Source organism: Jaculus jaculus, chromosome 7 (assembly GCF_020740685.1).
Source record: "Jaculus jaculus isolate mJacJac1 chromosome 7, mJacJac1.mat.Y.cur, whole genome shotgun sequence".
Lineage (NCBI taxonomy): Eukaryota > Metazoa > Chordata > Mammalia > Rodentia > Dipodidae > Jaculus > Jaculus jaculus.
In genome coordinates, this window is record NC_059108.1 from 154,143,900 (window position 1) to 154,164,036 (window position 20,137).

The 20,137-nt window shown below is 52.7% G+C and overlaps 1 protein-coding gene across 3 annotated transcripts in view; it reads left to right on the top strand.

The window, feature by feature from the left end:
• Syne3 (spectrin repeat containing nuclear envelope family member 3) overlaps positions 1-19,261 on the top strand; it is an 86,406-nt gene extending 67,145 nt beyond the window's left edge. Inside the window, exons 11-18 of one of the 3 annotated variants that reach the window (XM_045155130.1) lie at positions 809-943; positions 1,962-2,123; positions 2,250-2,422; positions 2,865-2,994; positions 4,831-4,992; positions 6,237-6,386; positions 7,367-7,405; positions 18,317-19,261. In XM_045155130.1, the coding sequence (XP_045011065.1) occupies positions 809-943; positions 1,962-2,123; positions 2,250-2,422; positions 2,865-2,994; positions 4,831-4,992; positions 6,237-6,386; positions 7,367-7,405; positions 18,317-18,520 (1,155 nt within the window). In that variant the 3' untranslated portion in view covers positions 18,521-19,261. Of the gene's footprint in view, positions 1-808; positions 944-1,961; positions 2,124-2,249; positions 2,423-2,864; positions 2,995-4,830; positions 4,993-6,236; positions 6,387-7,366; positions 7,406-7,876; positions 7,987-18,316 lie in introns of those variants that run through there. The other 2 variants (XM_045155131.1, XM_004665611.2) reach the window with 2 other exon arrangements.
• Positions 19,262-20,137: the final 876 nt, after the last annotated feature.

Below are 20,137 nucleotides of genomic sequence, written 5' to 3' on the forward strand. Positions count from 1 at the left end.
TTGATATTAAGAAGACATATTTTCTACCACATGTGGATGGTACACAGGCAGTTGCTGGCTGGATAAGGAACTGGCTTTGCTGATGCATGTGATGCAATGATCATTTATCTAATTTTGGCTTTTTGAGGTAGGGTTTCATCCTAGCCCAGGCTGATCTGGAATTCACTATGAAGTCTCAGGATGGCCATGACCTCACAGCAATCTTCCTACGTCTGCCTCCCAAGTGCTGGGATTTAAAGATGTGCATCACCACACCCAGCCAGTGATTATTTGCAAGGAGACAGAGAGAGAGAGAATGAGAATGGGAACAACAGGACCTCCTGTCACTGTAAATGAACTGCAGATGCATGGGCCACATTGTGCATGTGGCTTTATGTGGTAATTGGGGAATTGAACCCTGGCTGTCAGGCTTTGCAAACAAGTACCTTTAACTGCTGAGCCAGCCCACAATGATTCTTTTTTATTTTAAAGCCCAAACACAGCTCATATGTTCTTTGACAGGCATTAAACATGGTGCTTAGGCATTTTGACGCTGAAATTGGCATGATTTTTTGTAATAGCCAGTGTTTACAAAGTGTGCGTTTGTCTTCTGGGATGTCATCTGGTTTCTCCTAGAGTTTATTTCCATCATGCTCCAGTAAATTTGTATCTGCTTTTTAAAATTTCACCTGGCCTGAGGAAGGGCCCATCAGATCACCCACCCCATCCTAGGAACCCCTCCCCAGGCACTGCCACACAGATCCTACCTCATGAGCTTTCAGGATGGACGGGTGAGCCATGCAGTCCCCTCGCTCTCTCTCCATCACAGGGCCTGCAAGAAGAGGGCCTGGATCTGAGGGCGCAGATTGAAGCTGTGAGGCCCCTTGTCCAGGGAAACCCCAACAACCAGCACAAAGTGGACCAACTTTCCTCTGATCACCAGGCCCTGCAGAGGTCCCTGGAGGTAAGGAGCCAGAGAGGGGCCTGAGCAGTGAGATCCAGGTCCTAGCATCTTCCATTCCTGGCCTGTCTCCCTCTTTCCTTCCTCCAGTGCTTTTTCCCCCTTCTCTTCCTTGCTTCTCACACTTGTTCATGCAACTGACGATTCTTCAGCAATTCCCAAATGCCTGGCACTGTTGTGAGCCCCAAGAGTACAGGCTACAAGAACTAGACAGACAAGCCCCCGCTTTCCTGGAGCCCGGGTAGACAGGCAAAAGGGAAGGGCAGGATTCCACGAGGTGACAAAGCCACAAGGTGAGAAGCAGAATGGGCTGGCCGGTCCTGGGATCCCACAGGCTCGTCTGCAGTGACCTCTAGTGGCCGCTGAGTGCTCTCTTGCAGGCCGGGTAAACTCCACGCCAACAGTGGGGTGGAGCCCCAGGCGAGCCCCCAGAGTTGGCTGAGACCAGTAGCAGTGTAGCCTCTGGGCCCCAAGCACACCCTAAATCAGACGGAGGCCTGAGTCTGCCTTCGAAGCAATTCCAAAGGAGTGGGCTGGTCTTTGGCAGCCACACACCCCCACAAGAAAAAAAGCCTAGTGCAAGGCTGGTTTCTCCGGCCCATCTGGCCCTACACGTGGTGGGTTTTTTTGTTTGTTTGTTTGTTTGTTTGGTTTTTGTATATATATATTGGTTTTTTGAGGTAGGATCTCATGCTAGTCCAGGCTGACCTGGAATTTACTATGTAGTCTCAGGGTGGCCTTAAACTCACTGTGATTCTCCTACCTCTGCCTTCTGAGTGCTGGGATTAAAGGCATGCGCCACAATGCCCTGCTATTTTTAAATATTTTTGTTTATTTCTTTGCAAGGAAGAGGAGAGAGAGAGTTCATCTTGGCTGTGTTGTACAGAGCAGGGGACCAGACGGGGTGTTCCTGCTGGGGGAAGCTGGGGTGCGGGCAGGTCTGGGTGTCCGCTGTCGGGGTGGTACTGGTCCCTGCCTTGCGCAGCACTCAGGCTCCGTGGCCCTCCTGGCTGTGCTGCAGGACCTTGTGGACAGGTGTCAGCAAAGCGTGCGGGAGCACTGCACCTTCAGGCACCGGCTGCTGGATCTGCAGCAGTGGGTCACCACCGCCACCCAGAAGCTGGAGTCACACCAGGAAGAAGCGGGTCCCTGGGATGCTGAGTCGCAAGAGGCTGAGATCGAGGTGAGGAGATGGTTCGTTCTCTCACCTCTCCCCACTCCCGGCCGCCCCAAACAGCCTGGGGGGCCCTTGTGCCAGGGTGCGGACATCTCCCTACCCAGGCCCTCACGCTGCGCATGTGTCCTGCAGAGACTGCTGGCTGAGATTGCAGAGAAGGAGGTCCACCTGCCGCTGCTGGAAGCCCTGGGCCAGGTGGTGATGGCAAAGTCTACTCCGGAGGGGGCGGCTGTGGTCCAGGAGGACCTGAGGGCACTGGCACAGTCCTGGCAGGCCTTGAAGCTGCTGGAGGAGAGCCTGCTGAGGTGAGAGGGTCTCTCTGGTTCCCCACCTTGTCTCAACCCACAACCTGGGAACTCGGGGATCTCAGAGCAGATGACTGTGTGTCAGGCGCCTGGGACATCGCCACACTTGGTGGTGGATCTGTCAGGGGCCTGAAGATCTAGCTGAGAAATGTCCCTGACTGGACAGGAAACCTCCTGCCTATTCTGGCCTCAGCTTAAGTTTCCCCATCTGCAAAATGGGTGCGCGCGCGCGCACGCGCGCACGCGCACACACACACACACACACACACACACACACACGCCATCCAGGCACAGTCAGGTGGGTTTTAAGTAAGAAACTGGATGTTAACTCCAAATCACTGCGAAGTCATTAACAGTCGTGAAGCCTGAGGCTTACTGCTACCCTGATAGAACCCGCATCATCACTTCTCCCATGACCTGGCAGGTACCTTTGTTTCCTCAGCCTCATCAGAAGCTGGCAGCCTCAGAGGACAGACGTGGATTCTGGGAAGAAGCTTGTTTTCACTAACAATATCCCCAAGTCTGGCTTTCTCATTAACCCTGTGGATCCTCTTCCCAGACGACGGCATAGGGTGAGTCTGTCTCACAGGCTTTGGGAGATTTCAGGCACCAGGCTGAGTGAGGGGGTGGGGGTCCCTGTGTCCTCCAGGGCCATGATCCCCGAAGGTGCCCAGGCAACCGGGGGTGGGTGAGCGCGTGACGAGAGAAACAGCTCTCTCTGTTTATTGTCAGTGAAATGGGTTTATAAGCATCTGAGGGTAGGGGATTGGACATGCCAAGTTCATTTCTGATGCCTAATTAGCATATGGGCACACATAGGCAATGGGGGGGCATCAGGTGATCTAGGGTCTCAGGGGGATGGGCTGTGTGAGAGCTGATAAAGAGTTTCCTAGGCAACTGGCCAAAGGTCACAGGGCTGTGGGCAGAGCCTAAGTTCAAGTGTGCTGGGCTTGGCGAGGGAGTGGCCTCCTGTAGCCTGGGGTCCTTAGCCATGCCTGGAAGCTCAGGCCTCTCCTGAAGGCTCCAGCCTGTACCTGGCAGTGCCCGACAGGGCCAGCCCCCTTGCTACCCTGGACTACATGCTTAGCTCATAGGACATTCTTAGTCACCTGTCCTCCTATGGCCCTGGGAGTAATTTTTCTGATGCCCAGAGATGCTCAGAGGTCCCAGGCTGCAAAGTCAGGCTACCGGGGGAGGTTGTAGACTTCCCTGGACCAGACTGGTCCTCATCTCTCTGAACTCCTGCAACAGTCCCTGTGGGGAGGGTCCTGGGGTTGCAAACTTCCTGCTGACCTCAGAGAGCAAACAGATCCAGGACATGTGAATTTTGATCCAGTGGCCTGGGTGGGACCCCAATTTGACATCACTAGCAAGCTGCCAGCATAGGCCCTTGTTGCTGGGCGTTGGAGTCCAGTGTGAGGCAAGAGAGTGGGACCCAGACAGCTAAAGAGAGTTTTCACAAAGGTACAAGACATGGCGGTAATCGGGCTGGGTGCCATAAGAGCTTGTGGCAGGGAGGTGAGGACCCAGTTCTGGAACGGGGAAGCCCCTTCTGGGGGCAGTGAAATACCAGCTGAACCCTCAAGACTCAGGAGGAGACAGGAAGGAGGTGGTATGTTCTGGGTAGAGGGGGAGAGTGCGCAGAGAGACAGAGGAAACATAAGTTCAAGGTGGTGGGACGCAGCTGTGAGAAGGGGAAAGCAGTGTGATCTTCAGAAGCCTGCGGAACAGGACTCCAAGGCCCTCAGGCCACACCATGGAGTAAAGAGAAGCCACCAAGTGCGTGAGGAAGGACTTAGCTGGACAGACTTACATTTTATTTACTTAATTGTTTTTAAGTTTCATTTTTATAGATTGATTAGAGATGGGGATGGAGGGAGAAAGAGAGACTGTGAGAATGGGCAGTCTAGGGCTTTCAGCCACTGCAAATGAACTCCTGACACATGCGCCACCATGTGCAGCTGGCTTACATAGGACCTGGAGAATTGAACCTGGGTCCTTAGGCTTCGCAGGAATGCACCTTAACCACTAAGCCATCTCTCCAGCACTAGACTTACACTTTCGACATATCACTCTACCATGGAGCTCAGGAGGGGATAAGAGTGGGAGAAAAAAGACTTTTGGGTAGCTGGGCATGTTGGTGTACTCCTTTAATCCCAGCACTCAGGAGACAGAGGTAGGAGGATCGCTGTGAGTTCGAGGCCAGCCTGGAGCTACAGAGTGAATTCCAGGTCAGCCTCGGCTAAAAGTGAGATCCTACCTGGGGGGAAAAAGACGACTGCTAAAACTGTGGCATTGTTGACTAGGGATGCATCCCCTCCGGCCTCTCCCTTGCCCTTGTCCTCATCCTGCCCCGGGACACACAGCCAGCAGGCCTTTCTCACCTCTGGTCACGTGGCTTCCTGCAGGGAAACCTACTGGAAGAAGAAGCCGGTCCCCAGGGAGATTTCTCCCAGCTTCTAAGGAACTTCGAGCAGTGGCTACAGGTGGAAAATTCTAAGCTGGCTAGAGTCCTCGCGACGAGGACGGTCTCAGCCGAGGACAGGAGGACCGGAGAGACAGCCCTGCAGGTCTGTGGCAGGGAAGCATTCCTGGGGGGTCTGTGCCTGTAGGTGCTTGCTGCCAGGAATTCTGCAGAGTTCATATGCATGGTCACTTGCGAGCCGTTCTCTACGTAAATGATGATTTTTAAACTTGTTGGATCAAATACTTCAGGACTTCCTGGCATCCACCCACCTCTCTCCATTTACCCCTCTGTCTGCCCATGCAAACTACTTCCGTCTTTCCCTACTGGGACGATGCCCTGCATCAGGTACTTCTTGCTGGGCGATGTACCACCTGCAGCACGGTGCTTAAAACAACGACTATTTAACTCATGATTCTGGCATTTGGCAATTCGGTTGAGCTCAGCCTGGCTTCCAGTTCCAGGGACTAAGAGACACGTACTGGCCCCCTTGTCTCTTGGCAGTTGTAGGGAAGCTGGGTGGCTCCGTTCTGGGGGGCTGGAAGCTGGTGGAGGTGAAGATGACACAGACCGCACGTAGCACATCTGCCCGTGGCGCAGCCCGGATTGCCCCAGGCGGAGGTTGAGTGTGAGGTATAGCAACGGGCAGTAGGCAGGGCCCCTAGACACCCACACTAGAAACTATAGTCCAAGTGGCACGTGAACTCCTCCGGACTCTGTTGTACGAAGAAAGCCCCGAACTAGCCCAGATTCAACGGGAGGGATGACCGACTCTACCACTGGATGGAGATTCTGCAAAGCTGTATTATAAGGGTCAGGGGTAAGGCTGTTGAACGAAGACAAGGGGCCAGGGCCAGGACATGTTGACGTTCCATTTTCCAGGGTTGCGCTTTCTCCTGCACCCTCACATCTGGATAGTGACTGTCTCAGTCAGTTCTGCTACTGAAACAGAATTCTTGTGATTGGCTGATTCATAACAAGCAAGAATGTATTGCTGGGCCGGGCGTGGTGGCACATGCCTTCAATCCCAGCACTCGGGAGGCAGAGGTAGGAGGATCGCTGTGAGTTCGAGGCCACCTGGGACTCCATAGGGAATTCCAGGTCAGCCTGAGCTAGAGTGAGACCCTACCTCGGAACAACAAGCAAACAACAAATAAGCAAACAAAATAATGTATTGGCGTATAATTTTGGCCTTGGGTCACGATGACTATGGTCTTACATGGAGGGTTCTGTCTGTTTCCCCCCTGTGTGCCTCTGTCAGGTGGTGGCCCTGGCTTGGCTTGTCCTTCCCACCAGTGGGGCTGCCTGGACTGCTGGTAAGCTCTGCTGTGATGCTGCCTTTTCTCCCAGGAACTGGAGGCGCGGATCCCGGAAGGTCAGCACCTCTTCGAGAACCTCCTTCACCTCAGGCCAGCCAGGCGCCCCTCCGATGGGCTGGAAGACCTGCGTTACCGCTGGATGCTGTATAAATCCAAGCTCAAGGACTCTGGCCACCTGCTGGTAGGTGCTGCGGGTGTCTATATGAGCCTGGGGCCCCAGGGAGAGACCACAGGCTGAGCCTGCGCGTGTTCCGCCGGGTGCAGCTATCTGCCAGGCCAAGGTGGCTGCTCAGAGGAGGGGAGGGACACCCGTGGGTCTCAGGCGCTTGACTTACATGCATAATTTGTCGCCTCACCTCCTTGTGAGGCAGGAATTCTTGCTTGGTGTACTGGGTGGTCTTGCTTCCTCTCTCTGGGAGTTTTGTGTGTCTTCTTTCTCCATCTCACAGCTGACATCTGCTAGAATAGCTGTAACCCACTCTGCAAAGGGGGGCTGGTCACCTCCACTGCACCACTGGGACCTCAAGGTCACACACGTGGCCAGTAGTAAACAGCACGTTCAGTCACACCTCTGTGTCGTGACCCTGGCACAGGGGAGCACTAGATTGGGTGTCAGGAGCCCTGAGACCCGGCCAGTCCTCCTCCACTGACCTTCCCACTTTAACCTAACAATTTTCCTTTCTGGACCCCATATTAAATGATAGCTTCATTTGTAATGCTGACCTTCATTAAATGTTGTGGCCTCCTAACAGAGCTACCGTTCCTCCCTCTGTTCTGATGAAGAAACTGAGGCACCGAGGGTGTTTCCCAAGGCCACGGAGTGGGTGGCCAAGGAGGCCACCAAGGGCTCTTTCAGAACCCAAATCCCTGCTGCCCTTCTGACCCTGCAACTTCTATACTGGCCACTAGGTGTCAGCCCAAGACAAGCCAGACGGGCCATGTCCCCAGCACCGGGCAGGGCCTTCCAGAGCCCCACCTGGGCCTGAAGTGTGTTAAAAAGCTCGTTAAACAGAATCCCCTGCTGCTGTGGGCTGTCCAGATGACCAGACATTGAAGGAAGGAGAGACTCCCCTGACTCCATTACAGACTCTGCTGGGCTCCATTTCACTCAACTTGCTTATTTTCACTACTCCCCCTTCCTCTCCCGCCCCGAAATAACAGATGCAGAGTTCTCCAGGGGAGCAGACTGGGCGCCAAAAGGTAGGTGTCTGCATCTGGGCCATGTGGGTAGAGGGCAGGACACATGCAGGGCTGGAGGGACTGGATGCTGGGGCAGGGTGCCTGGACGTGTCTGGAAGGTTCCATGAGATCTGAAGAGACGCGATTGAGAATCAGCTTTGGGCTCTACTGGGCTGGACCCTGGGGGGGGGGTATGCTTTCAGAGAGCCCCAGGCTCAGAGGGTGATTAGCAAGGGTGTGCGCACGGATCAGCTGTGGCAGCGACGTGGCGTGAGGGAGAAGGGGGCCTGGAATGTTCCTCTGGAACCAGGACCTGCTGGGGGTGACGAGGAAGCCGTTAATGACCGCTGTGACAGCAGGTGTGAATCCGGACGGTTCCAAGTGCCTGGTCTGTTCCAGGCCCTGGATCACGTGGACACCCTGCTAACGGGGATACGGGGCAGAGGGGACACTTTAGGAAGGGATGGTGGAGCCCTGCATTCTATCAGGTAGGTGTCTCCACCCGTGTCTCACGAGACACGCTCCGCTCCCGTGCCGTTTGCCGGCTGAAGCCAGAGCGGCACCAACAACAGGACCAGCCGTTCTTCTCACGGGCGGCGGCGGCGCTCACGGGCGGGGCTCCGTGGCCTAGGCCAGGAACCGCGCTGGGCGGTGTCCTCCGGTACTTTTGTCACTGCCATGACGAAATTCCTCCCTTTGGCTTGGCCCTTGTCTGGTCATTTGTGTGAGCTTTGTGACTATTACAAAATGCTCGAGACAATCAGCTTATAAAGAGAGAAGGGTTGCTTGGGCTCCAGCTGCAGAGGTTCCGAAAGCCCACCCTCACGTCTTCCTGTTGTACTGTGCCTACTGCGAGGCAGCGAATCGCGGTGGGAGCGCTGTGGAAAAGCAAGCTGTTTACCTCATGGCAGGAAAGCAAAAGGAGAGGAAGAGGAGATCAGGGGGACACAGTCCTCTTCAAGGACACAGCCCCAATGACCTCTGTTGGAGACAGCTCCACAGTACCGGGATGAACCTCCAAACCAGGCACGCTTGTGGGAGGGTGGGGTTTATTTGAAGCTTGCAGATCCAGGGGAAGATCCACTGGTGGTGGAAGAAGCTGAACCCCGTTCATGGATCCAAGCCGAGAGACACAGCCAAGCGGCCAGCAGCAGGGGCCCGGGCAGAGCTCAAACACTCTGCCTACCTTAGGCTGGAAATCAAATCTGCCCCTTAGGGCTGGGCCCCAGCGTCCGCTCCCAGTGACGCCATCTAAGTCCATGGCCTTTCAGTGACTTGCCACAAGTCTTCAGCTCTTAGGGACCCATCGCTCCCAAGTAGCGCCACCCTGAGACCAATACCGTAAATCACGGGCCTCTGTAGGACATTCAAGACCCAAACTTACAGTCCTCATGTTGTTTCTGCTGGCAAAGTGTGCACACAGGTGTGTGGTTCTGCACACCTACCTGTATGCGTGTGCACGCACACACACACACACACACACACACACACACACAGGCGCGCACACAGGCCTGACACGTTGAAAATAAGTGTCATCTGCAGAGTTTGTAATCTCCAGCCCAAGAATGTTCCACGTATTATTTTTAGTCCAACGCGTGGGAGAGAAAGCTGCCTTTAGGCTAATTATTTATGAGCCGTTGCTTCTCCACACTTTCCCCTGTCTTGGCCCCAAGTCAGGAAGGCCCCAGTTCTATCAGTGGCTTCAGCCTGCTTGTTTGTATAAACAGAATAATTAAGATTTATTAAATTTGCAGCTGCCTACACATTTGCCAGCTTGGTGCCACCTAATGCTCGCCTGCGGCCCTCGGACACACGAAGCCTAAGTGCTTCCAAGTTGCAGTTGGGCTGTGAGCCACTCAGATCCTGCCTTGGCCCCGAAGTATGATGTCACCTTCCCTCAACTTGCTCTTTCTACTTGAAGAGCTGGCCAGGGCTGCTTGCCCCCGGACACACTGGGGCAGCATGCAGGAGGTGCAGCGGGCATCTTGCGGGCATTGCACGGTTGGGCTGTGGCACTTGGGCAAGCAGTGCCCGTTTTGTGGCCACATTTAACAGGCTTTAAGAGTCAGAGGGTTTGACAGGTTCTCCTCTCTGGAAGGTGACTGTCTGTTCCCATCTACTTCACCCACTGAGGGCTTGGCATGGTTTCCTTCCACCTCCCACCCTGCCCAGGACATCAGCCACCTGGGGTTCCATTAACTCAGAGTCTCTGCTTCCTGTTGTCTTTTGTTTGGTTTGCTTTAGCCACACTGATGGGGTTAACTTAGACCACCAGTTTCAGGCAGCCCTGGCCTGGGGCTCAGAGTCTCAGGAAAGAGGCTTTGTTCCTTCTCTTCTGTCTTGGTCTCCCTTTTCTTTTCTTTCTTTCTTTTTTCTTTTTTTTTTTTTTAATTTTTTTAGAGGTAGGGTCTCTTTCTAGCCCAGGCTGACCTAGAATTCACTCTAGTCTCAGGGTGGCCTCAAACTCACGGCAATCCTCCTACCTCTGCCTCCTGAGTGCTGAGATTAAAGGTGTGTGCTGCCACGCCTGACGCTGGTCTGCTTTTTCTTTGATGTGTTTTATTTCTCACCTGTTATCCCCACTGAAGGTACCACCCCATGCACCAGCTTTAAGCTTTTCTCCTTCTTTCCTTTCCTTTCCTTTCCTTTCCTTTCCTTTCCTTTCCTTTCCTTTCCTTTCCTTTCCTTTCCTTTCCTTTCCTTTCCTTTCCTTTCCTTTCCTTTCCTTTCCTTTCCTTTCCCTCCTCTTCTTCCTCCTCCTTCTCTCTCTCTCTCTCTCTGGTTGGGGGGTGGTGACTTTTTTTGTTTGTTTGTTTTTTGAGGCAGGGCTTCACTCTAGCCCAGGCTGACTTGGAGTTCACTTTGTAGTCTCCAGATGGCCTTGAACTCATGGTGATCTTCCTACCTCTGCCTGCCGGTTACTGGAATTGAAGATGTGCACCACCACGCCAAGCTGATATTTGTTTCTGAGACAGTGTTGCGTAGCCCAGGCTGGCCTAGAACTGTCTGTGTAACTAAGGATGACTTTGAATTTCGGCTCCTCCTGCCGCCACATGAGCACAGTGCCCGGTTTACGCAGTGCTGCACCCAGGCCCTTGTGCCACACCGCACTCTACCAACTGGGTCATGTCCTGGTCCCTCAGCGTGGGCTTTTCAGTGCAGTGCTCGGCTGTAGTGGTGGCTCTTTCCTTATTGGTGGTAGGATATCGATGCTTACCTTCTGTCAACAAGCGCCTTAGAGTAGATGAGGTTCTTAGTCTGTCCTGTCATTGCACAGTGAGGACTGGCCCTCATACGGAGTCACCTGGGAGCAGCAGTGTTTTTTTCCATGGTGGAATGCATCTTTCTCACAGCTAGGGCTTTTTTTTGTTTTTTTTCGAGGCAGGGTCTCACTCTAGCCCAGGCTGACCTGGAATTCACTATGGAGTCTCAGGGTGGCAATCCTCCTACCTCTGCCTCCCGAGTGCTGGGATTAAAGGCGTGCGCCACCATGCCCGGCAATAGCTAGGACGTTTTAAAGCCAGACTGCGCATGGCACTGTGATGGACACTTGGGTGGCAGGTGTGGACACTCACGACCTCCTCCATTGCAGAGAGAGGACACATCCTCCCACTTCCTGCCTGGGTGGGGCTGAGGCAGGGGTGATGTCACCTACTGTGAGTTACCATGGAGCGCAGCAAAAAACTCAAATCTAGACCAGGCGTGGTGGCGCACGCCTTTAATCCCAGCACTCAGGAGGCAGAGGTAGGAGGATCGCAGTGATTTCAAGGCCACCCTGAGACTACGTAGTGAATTCCAGGTCAGCCTGGGCTAGAGTGAGAACCTACCTCGAAAACCAAGCAACAAAAAACAACCCTCAAATCTGCTGCTTCCTTGCTCACAGTCAAAGGGCTGGGGTTGGCTCAGGCCACTCTGTCTCTGACCTTTGAAAGAGGAAGGCCCTGGAGCCTGTCTCTCCATCCACACACGTCAGCAGAGAGCAGCTGGACATTGGTGTGGTGTTAAAGCCTTAACCATAGGGTATTTGACGCCTGACCCTCCCCTCCACCTCTGTCTGGTCAGTGCAGGGAGCTCATTTCCTTGCTGTCCCTGGCCTCAGGCAGCACTGAGCCCTGACTGTGTCCCCACCAACCAACAGCTTCTCTGACCGTCTTCTCAGTCCTCATCCTGGTGCTTCTCCCTTGACTCCATGTTGATACGTGACTCCATGTCGATAGTGCTAATGGTTCAACCGACAGTTCATATTTAAAATATTTTCACTGTGCCAGTAGTTTTATTTTTTTTCTTAATGAATAGACTGCTCTGTTTTGTTTTGTTTTGTTTTGTTTTGTTTTGTTTTGTTTTGTTTTGTTTGAAGTAGGCTCTTACTCTAGCCCAGGCTGACCTAGAATTCACTATGTAGTTTCACGGTAGCCTCAGATTCACAGTGATCCTCCTGCCTCCCAGTGCTGGAATTAAAGGTGTGTGCCACCATACCTGGTAAAATTAATAAGACTATGTTTTAAGTAGTTTAAGGTTGATAGGAAACTTGAAAAAAGCATAAGGCAGAGCACTCCTCTCCTCCCTCTCTCCTCATCCCCTCCCCGTTTACTAGCACCTTATTGAGGCAGCACATCAGTTATAGCTGCCGGACCGTCATTACCGACCGAAGCCCGCAGTCTGCAGTGGACTCACCTCTGGGCTGTGCATTCCCACCACTTGGACAGATGTATAGCGACACGCACACACGTCATAGGATTGTACATAATAGTTTCCTCTGTTCTCTGCCCACTCTCCCCTCCCACGTCCCTCAAGCCCTGGCAGCTGCAGAACTTCCAGTATCCATGGCCCTGTCCTTTTACAATGCATAGTTGTACCTGTTCAGTATTGATTTACTTGTAACGGGAGCGAGAGAGAATGAGAATGGGTGCACCAGGGCCTCTAGCCACTGCAAACAAACTCCAGATACTTGTGCCTCCTTGTGTGTATGGCTCTGTGTGGGCTCTGGGGAACGGAACCCGAGTCGTTAGACTTTGCAGACAAGTGCCTTAACTGCTGAGCCGTTTCTCCTGTCCTTCCCGGTGACTTCTGCATATGGGACGTTTCCACCTGTGTTGACAGCTGGGTGTGCTACTGTGCACGGTCTTTTTTAGAGACTCTGCTTTTGAGGTAGGGTCTTACTCTAGCCCAGGATAGCTTTGAACTCACTGTGATCTTCTACCTCAGCTTCCCAAGTACTGGGATTAAAGCTTTCTCAGTCCAGGATCTGATCCAGGGCCACACATTCCATTTGGTTGTCATGTCTTGCTAGTCTGCTCTGCTTTGGAATGATTCCTTGGACTTTCTTTCTTTCTTCCTTTTTCACCTTAATTGTTTTGAACGTAGGCCAGGTAAGCTGGAACATTACTCCATTGGGCTTCCTACATGTCTCCTTATGGTGGCATTGGATTACGCATTTCTGGTACTTTCTTTATAGAAAGCAATTTTTTTTCAAGGCAGGGCCTCACTGTAGCCCAGGCTGACCTGAAACTTACTCTTTAGCCCCAGGCTGGCCTTGAACTCACAGAGATCCACCCAAGTGCTATGGCTGAAGGTCTGTGCCACCACACCTGGCTTTGCTTGCATATTTCCAGCAGGAATGCCAGGAGACATGCTGAGATTTTCCTCGTTTTAACTTACTGGAAGGCTGTGACGGCAGTGTGCCCGGCGTTGGCCGTGAAACTCTGCCCCTGGCTCTGGTGGTAACACCTTTGTAGCTTTTCCTCTATCACGTCACTGCAGCCCGTGAGGAGCCTGTGGGGCGTGGCACAGGCAGGTGCTGGGCACACCTGCCTCACGCAGAGCTGCCACGCGATGACCAGGTGAGCCTGGCCGGGGCCTGGATGGATGTGCCCGGGCTCCTCTCCGCCCTGGGCCTCGCCTGCGCTTCTGGTACCCTGTGGAGTGTAGGGACGAAGGTGTCCAGTCCGTGGGTAGGCCAGCTAGGAAATACGTGACCCCTAGTAGTTTCCGGAGCAGCAGGGAAACAGCGGCAGGGTACCGCTGATGCGGGGTGACTGGGGAGCCCCTCAGCATATGGCATGGGGGCGCAGGCCTGGCCTGGCGCTGAGGGAGCGGCTGTCCGTTCACTCCTCGAGGCCTTGGGCTGGCCTGGAGGCGACTTCGTGGTAGACAGCGAGGCCCAGCGGGTCCTGGGAAGGGCCTGAGCCGCAGAGGTGACGGGCGCCCGCGCCCCAGGCTCCCGGCCACGGTGGGCCAGCCTCAGCAGACCAGGCTGGGACCCTTGAGCTCCAGGGACTTGTGTCGATGTTTTAGCGGCCATTTCTTTTGAGGAGTGCCATGTGGGATGGTGGAGGGGCCTGAGCTGGAAGTTGAGTCCCTGTGTGAGCTTTCCCCAGGGACTCTCCTGTACCTGGTTCTTCCTTCGTAAAAACAGATTGAGACGCCGGGCATGGTGGCGCACGCCTTTAATCCCAGCACTCGGGAGGCAGAGGTAGGAGGATCGCCGAGTGTTCGAGGCCACCCTGAGACTACAGAGGGAATTCCTGGTCAGCCTGGGTTAGAGTGAGACCCTACCTCGAAAGACCAAGCAAAAAAAAAAAAAAACAGACTGAGGGAAGCGGGCCTCCCACAGCAGCTGGAAGTGGAAGGAAGCCCATGGCCCAGGTAGAGTCAGGCTCCTGGCCGTGGATTGAATTGCTGACAAGAGGAGGCCTCGTGTCTGGGTGGAGCACAGGGACAGTCAAAGCACCCTGGACAGCAGACAGCGAAGGGATGGAAAGGCGATGGCTCCCTGGAAACATGTAGTGGGTTTGACCTCACAGGCGAGGAAGGTCTCTGAAGGCAAAGAACTCACACTGGCGTTAAGTGGACCAGGTAGACTGGAGGCAGAGGGAGGGAGGGCTGTGCAAAGGAGAAGAGAGAGGGCAGTGAGGCAGGAAGCGCATTCCTTTCTGATAATGGGTCTGGAGAGGCTGGTGTGGGGGAAGCAGAGCGGCCCCTTTGCCCCAGCACCCGTCAGTTAGAGGAAAAAGGAAATGAGTTCTCATCAGCACCATCTATGCCTGTTAAAGCAGAGCATGCCATGCCTCATATACCCTTTGCAATTTGATTTTCTGGTGTCATTCTTCCTGTCCCCCAACAGCCGAAGGAACCTAGTGTTTGGATCAGCAACAATAGCTTCATAAGAAAATCCTGAAATGTGAGCTGTAGTTCTATAGTTGGAGGTGTAGATTTTGTTTTGTTTTGTGTTTGGAGGTGGGGTCTCACTCTAGTCCAGGCTGACCTGGAGTTCACTATGGAGTCTCAGGATGGCCTCAAACTCACAGGGATCCTCCTGCCTCTGTCTCCTGAGTGCTGGGATTAAAGGTATATACCACCACGTCCCACCTGAGGTGTATATCTTAATAGAATTAATTATTATTATATGATTGACATGTTATAATGTCGAATGCAGCGCCATAGGTGACTGGGATATTTATAAAGGCAAAGGAGTTGATCTTGGAGAAGATATGACAAGAGAGGGGCCACACTGCATCATTATAGAAGTTGATTACTGGCTATGGCTGGTTGGTCTTTATCAGTTAGTATTTTTTAAATATATTTTTATTTATTTATAAGCAGAAAGAAAGAGAGATTAAGAGAATGGGCTCTCCAAGACCTCTTGCCACTGCAAATGACACTTTATGCATCTGGCTTTACGTACTAGGGAATTAAACACCGGTCTTTAGGCTTTGTTAGAAAATACCTTTAACCATTGAACAATCTCACCAGCCTTATTTGTTAGTATTTTTATTTAAAAAAAATAAAATATAAAAATATTTTTTTATTTATTTGAGAAAGAGGCAAAGAAAATTTGTGAGTATGGGCATATCAGGGCCTTCTGCTGCTGCAAACGAACTCTAGATGCTTGTGCCACTTTGTGTATCTGGCTTTATGTAGGGGGTTGGGGAATTGAACCCAGGTCATAAGACTTTTTTGGTTAGTTCTGAGTAGGGCACAGTTAGTACTTTGTGGGGAAACTGAGGCATGGAAAGCCTCTTGGAACTAGAAAGAGTGACAATTGTCAACGTCCTTGTTAGCTTCTTAGGTTTTTCTTAGAAGCTCTGTGTGTGTGTGTGTGTGTGTGTGTGTGTGTGTGTTTGCATGCTCATACGCACGTGAGTACACACACGTGTATATGTGTTCTGGGCATTTGAGAGTCACATTAAGGTATATACCTTTTATGTGAGAAATCCTTTGTACTTTTTATTTTAAAGAACAACTTAGAATTTAGGGTTCTGGAAGTAAGAGGTGGGCTCTTGAGCAGTGGCTGAGTTGGTCAGCCACAGACACCCTCTGAAGGAGTCCAGCAGTCCAGTGCTGGCCAATTCTTACAAATGTAATGTACCTGGACCTTCAAAGCTGGTGGTGGAGGGCCGGGACCAGGCCATGGGCTCATTTGCACAAGCAAAGCACCAGCTCCGAGAATGGTGGAGCCAGGGAGACCAGGGAAGGGCCATCAGAACCAGCGTCTCCAGTTGGAAGGCGCTGGATTACAGGGTTCTGTGTGGATGCAAGCCCAGGCTGGGTGAACCCATAGCATGCTGTCTTGCTCTTCTGTCCCTGTCCCTGTCCCTGTCCCTGTCCCTGATGGGTCACTGGAGATTTGAATTAGACAAAGTCATCAGGAAATGGCATGAATCACCCCCGGCTGCATCCCGCAGCTCCACCTGGGAGCGCTTGGCAAACTGTCCCAGCCAGCTGCCTCCCCTGGGATCTCAACCTCCTTCAGCTCCATAGACAGTGTGTTATGCTGTGCTCCCAAAGTTACAGTGAATGAATACAGCCAGGAGCAACTCCTCATGAGTGGGTTCGAAGCAGCCTGACTTCAGAGTTGGGGTTTGAGGAGTTTGGCAAGTGCAAAATTTGAGCTGCAGCACAGTTGGGTGTTGGCCTCTGTAGGAGATGGTTGGGTCCAGAACATGCACAAGATGGCTCAGATATGAGAGGTAAAGATATAAAAGTGTCCAGGGTGGAACCTCCCAGAAATACGTGGTTAGCAATGTTTCTTTGTTTCCATCATCATTGTTACCACCACTGCTGCCACCTCTACCATCTTAGTCTTCATCACATCCTTATTATCATCACTTAGTATCATCAGTCATTGCCACCACCATCACCACTGCCATCATCATCATATTCCTCACCACTATCAGCATCACCACGATCACCATCACTAACAGCATGATCACCACCATCACCATCACCATCAACATGATCACCACCATCACCATCACTATCAACACAATCACCACCATCACCATCAACATAATCACCACCATCACCATCACTATCAACACGATCACCACCATCACCATCACCAACAACATGATCACCACCATCACCATCACCATCAACATGATCACCACCATCACCATCACTATCAACACAATCACCACCATCACCATCAACATGATCACCACCATCACCATCACTATCAACACAATCACCACCATCACCATCAACATGATCACCACCATCACCATCACCATCAACATGATCACCACCATCACCATCACCATCAACATGATCACCACCATCACCATCACTATCAACATGATCACCACCATCACCATCACCATCAACATGATCATCACCATCACCATCACTATCAACATGATCACCACCACTATCATCACTATCAACACGATCACCACCATCACCATCACCATGATCACCACCATCACCATCACTATCAATGTGATCACCACCATCTTCACCTTCATGGATGTTAGAGAGGTCTGTCAGGTTTTGGGGCTCGTGAATCTGCTTTCAGGTGACATTGGTGGTAGTGATGATGAAGAAAAGGAGAAGAATGAAGGGGATGAGGGAAAGGAGGAGAAGAAAGTGATGCTGAGTCGAGCATAGTGTTGCTTCTGTGGCAGCTGTTCTTGATTCGGGGGCCATGGAGATGATTAGCTGAAGATGATGTTAGGAATCCGGACTCGGGATGTCAGCGGCTGTTCAGTGCCTGCCATGTCTCAGGCTCCCTCTCAATCACCCCATTCTGTCACGTGGTGGCCATTAGTACCCCAATCTCTAGATGAGAAATCTGAGATTTAGCAAGTTGACTGGCCATCTCAGGACTCTCAGCAAGTACTCACATCTAGATGTCTCTCAACTTGTGACATGGTTCTGTCATGGTGAAGATGTCATAAGTTGAAAATGTCCTAATAGCAAAGCGCATGTAATGCAGCTGCCCTAAAGAACACCCCAGCGAGCTGCATAGTGCCCTGCAGAGGGCCAGTCATCCACCTGTGTCATTGCCTGCCTGGTGGGGCACTGCTGCTTGCTCCCACTGCCCAGTGTCTCAAGAAGGTATTGACTGCTCAGGAAAAGAGCAAAATTCAAAACCCGAAGTATAGCTTCTACTGAATATATATATATTACATTTTACACCATCATCAAGTTGGAAACCATCATATAGTGGGGACTTCTGGTCCACCTTTCACCTTTCTTTCATGGCTAGAGTGGTTGAGTAATGTGCAGAGGTCTTTGTTTAAGGCAAAACTCACGTTAGGGGTTGGGGAGAGAGGTGAGTGGGCAAAGTGCTTGCCTTGCAAACATGAGGACCTGAGTGAATCCCCAGAATCCATGTGAACATACTGAGCATGGTGGCATGTCCTTGTAATCCCAGCGCCGGGGAGGCAGAAGCAGGCCGATCTCTGGGGCTCACTGGCCAGCCAGTCTAGCCTAATGGATGAGCTCCAGGTCGGCGAGAGACTTTCTCAAAAGAAAGCAGATGGCATCCCTGAGGGACGCGCCGGTGCACATGCACACAAACTCATGCCAGGCCACTTCGCAGATGGGCAGACTGAGGGAGCTGTAGTTGTGCAGTGGGTCCAGTGTGTCCCCGTGCGCCCTGGTGCCAGGTCCTCAGCCACTCATGGCCTGTTCTGTGTTGGTTTGCAGAGCCGGCGGCGGTGGCGGGGTCCCTGCTCACTCCTGCGCAAGGCGTGCCGCGTGGCGCTGCCCCTGCAGCTGCTCCTGCTGCTGCTGCTGCTGCTGCTCTTCCTGCTGCCCGCGGGCCGGGAGGAGCGCAGCTGCGCGCTGGCCAACAACTTCGCCCGCTCCTTCGCGCTCATGCTCCGCTACAACGGCCCTCCGCCCACCTAGCCCGCTGGGCCAGCCAGGTGACCCGCATGCTTCTCCCGAGACTGTCTGCTGGGGAGACTGGACCCCACGGGCCAGAGATCCAGAGCTGCTTCCGCACAGATGCTGCACTTGTTCCTGGAACAAACTTGCTTTTCTACATTGTTTCTATTTATACTCAGTGTACTAATGTACAGACTTTTTTATACGCCATGTACGGACATGCTCGGTGGGGAGAGCTTCCTAGGTGCTGCCTAGCGGTGGGGGCAACCCCAGCAGTGTTTTTCTCTAGCGGAACTTCATGGCACTTTGAGGCCTTGGCCTACGGTCAGTTCTGGACGTCACGGATCGGAGGCGGCGACCCTCACGCCCTGTGTTACCGCAAAGGCCTCTGGGCCTGAGTGCGGGTGAGCAGAGCGGGCCCCGCTCAGCCCGGGGCTCTTGTGGCCCTGGAGCAGAAGTCAAAGGGTGACCGGAGGCAGGCGTGGTGATAGTGACGTGGCGAATGACAGAGGGATACCAAGGGAGCGGCCAGTGGAGGAGCTGGGAGAGGGGCAACTGGAAAGGCACCAGCGAGCGGCGCTGCGTGCCGGAGCCTCGCTGCCTCTGATAGCACACGTGTGAGGGCCTTCGGGAAGGGCTGGACTTCACGTGTTTCAGGGAGAAAGAAAGAGGAGAGGGACTGGATTTTTAATTTTTTTTTTAAAAAAATTTATTTATTTATTAGAGCCAGCAACAGGGAGAAAGAGAGAAAGAGAAGAGAGAGAGAATGAGAATGAGGGCACCAGGGACCTCCAGCCACTGCAAACAAACTCCAGACACATGCACTACCATGTGCATCTGGCTTATGCGGGACCTGGAGAATCGAACCTGGGTCCACAGGCTTTGTAGGCAAGTGCCTTAACTGCTAAGCCGTCTCTCCAGCCCTGGATTTTTTTTTTTTAATTTTTATTTCCATGCACAAGGGCAGAGCATGGTGGCCTATTACAGACCCGGGAGGCCTGTGCCATTCTGCTGCTGTTGCCAGAGCATGAGGTAAGGGACAGAGGAAGCCCCACCAGGGCCAGGGATCAGGACCCAAGACAGAGAGAGCTGGCCTGTTTGCAAGGATCTCTTCCCTTCCCAGAAGGGACTCTGCAGACAGGCAGGTCTGTGAGCCAATCATGTCCCACCTAAATCCCCTTGGGGGCCCAGGCGCCTGGATCCGGCCTCTCCAGTCAGAACCAGGCTAGACTGGCTCAGTACATTCCCAGGAGGTGTCTGCAGACTCCAGGTTGTGTACAAAGCATGAATAACTTCCTCACCAGGGAATTCTGGGATGATTCCTAAGTGCTTTAAAACTGGATCATGCTTTCCTGAAACCAATAGTAAATATTTACCTTTCAGAAAATCCTTTATTCCACCTTCAATCCCCCTTAGAGATGGTTTTTGTCTGCCACTGGGGGAGAATGTCCTCAGGCTTTCCGTGTCATTAGCTCGGGAGTCACAATGATATCAAACCCAGAGGTGAGACCCTAAGAGTGTCCTGACTCCCAGGTCACTGCCCTCACGCCCACACACGAAGGCAGGTCACTTTTCTCCAGGTGGGCCTTCCCCGCATCCAGGGACTTCACTGGAAAATCGGGTGCTGGTGAAGCCAGA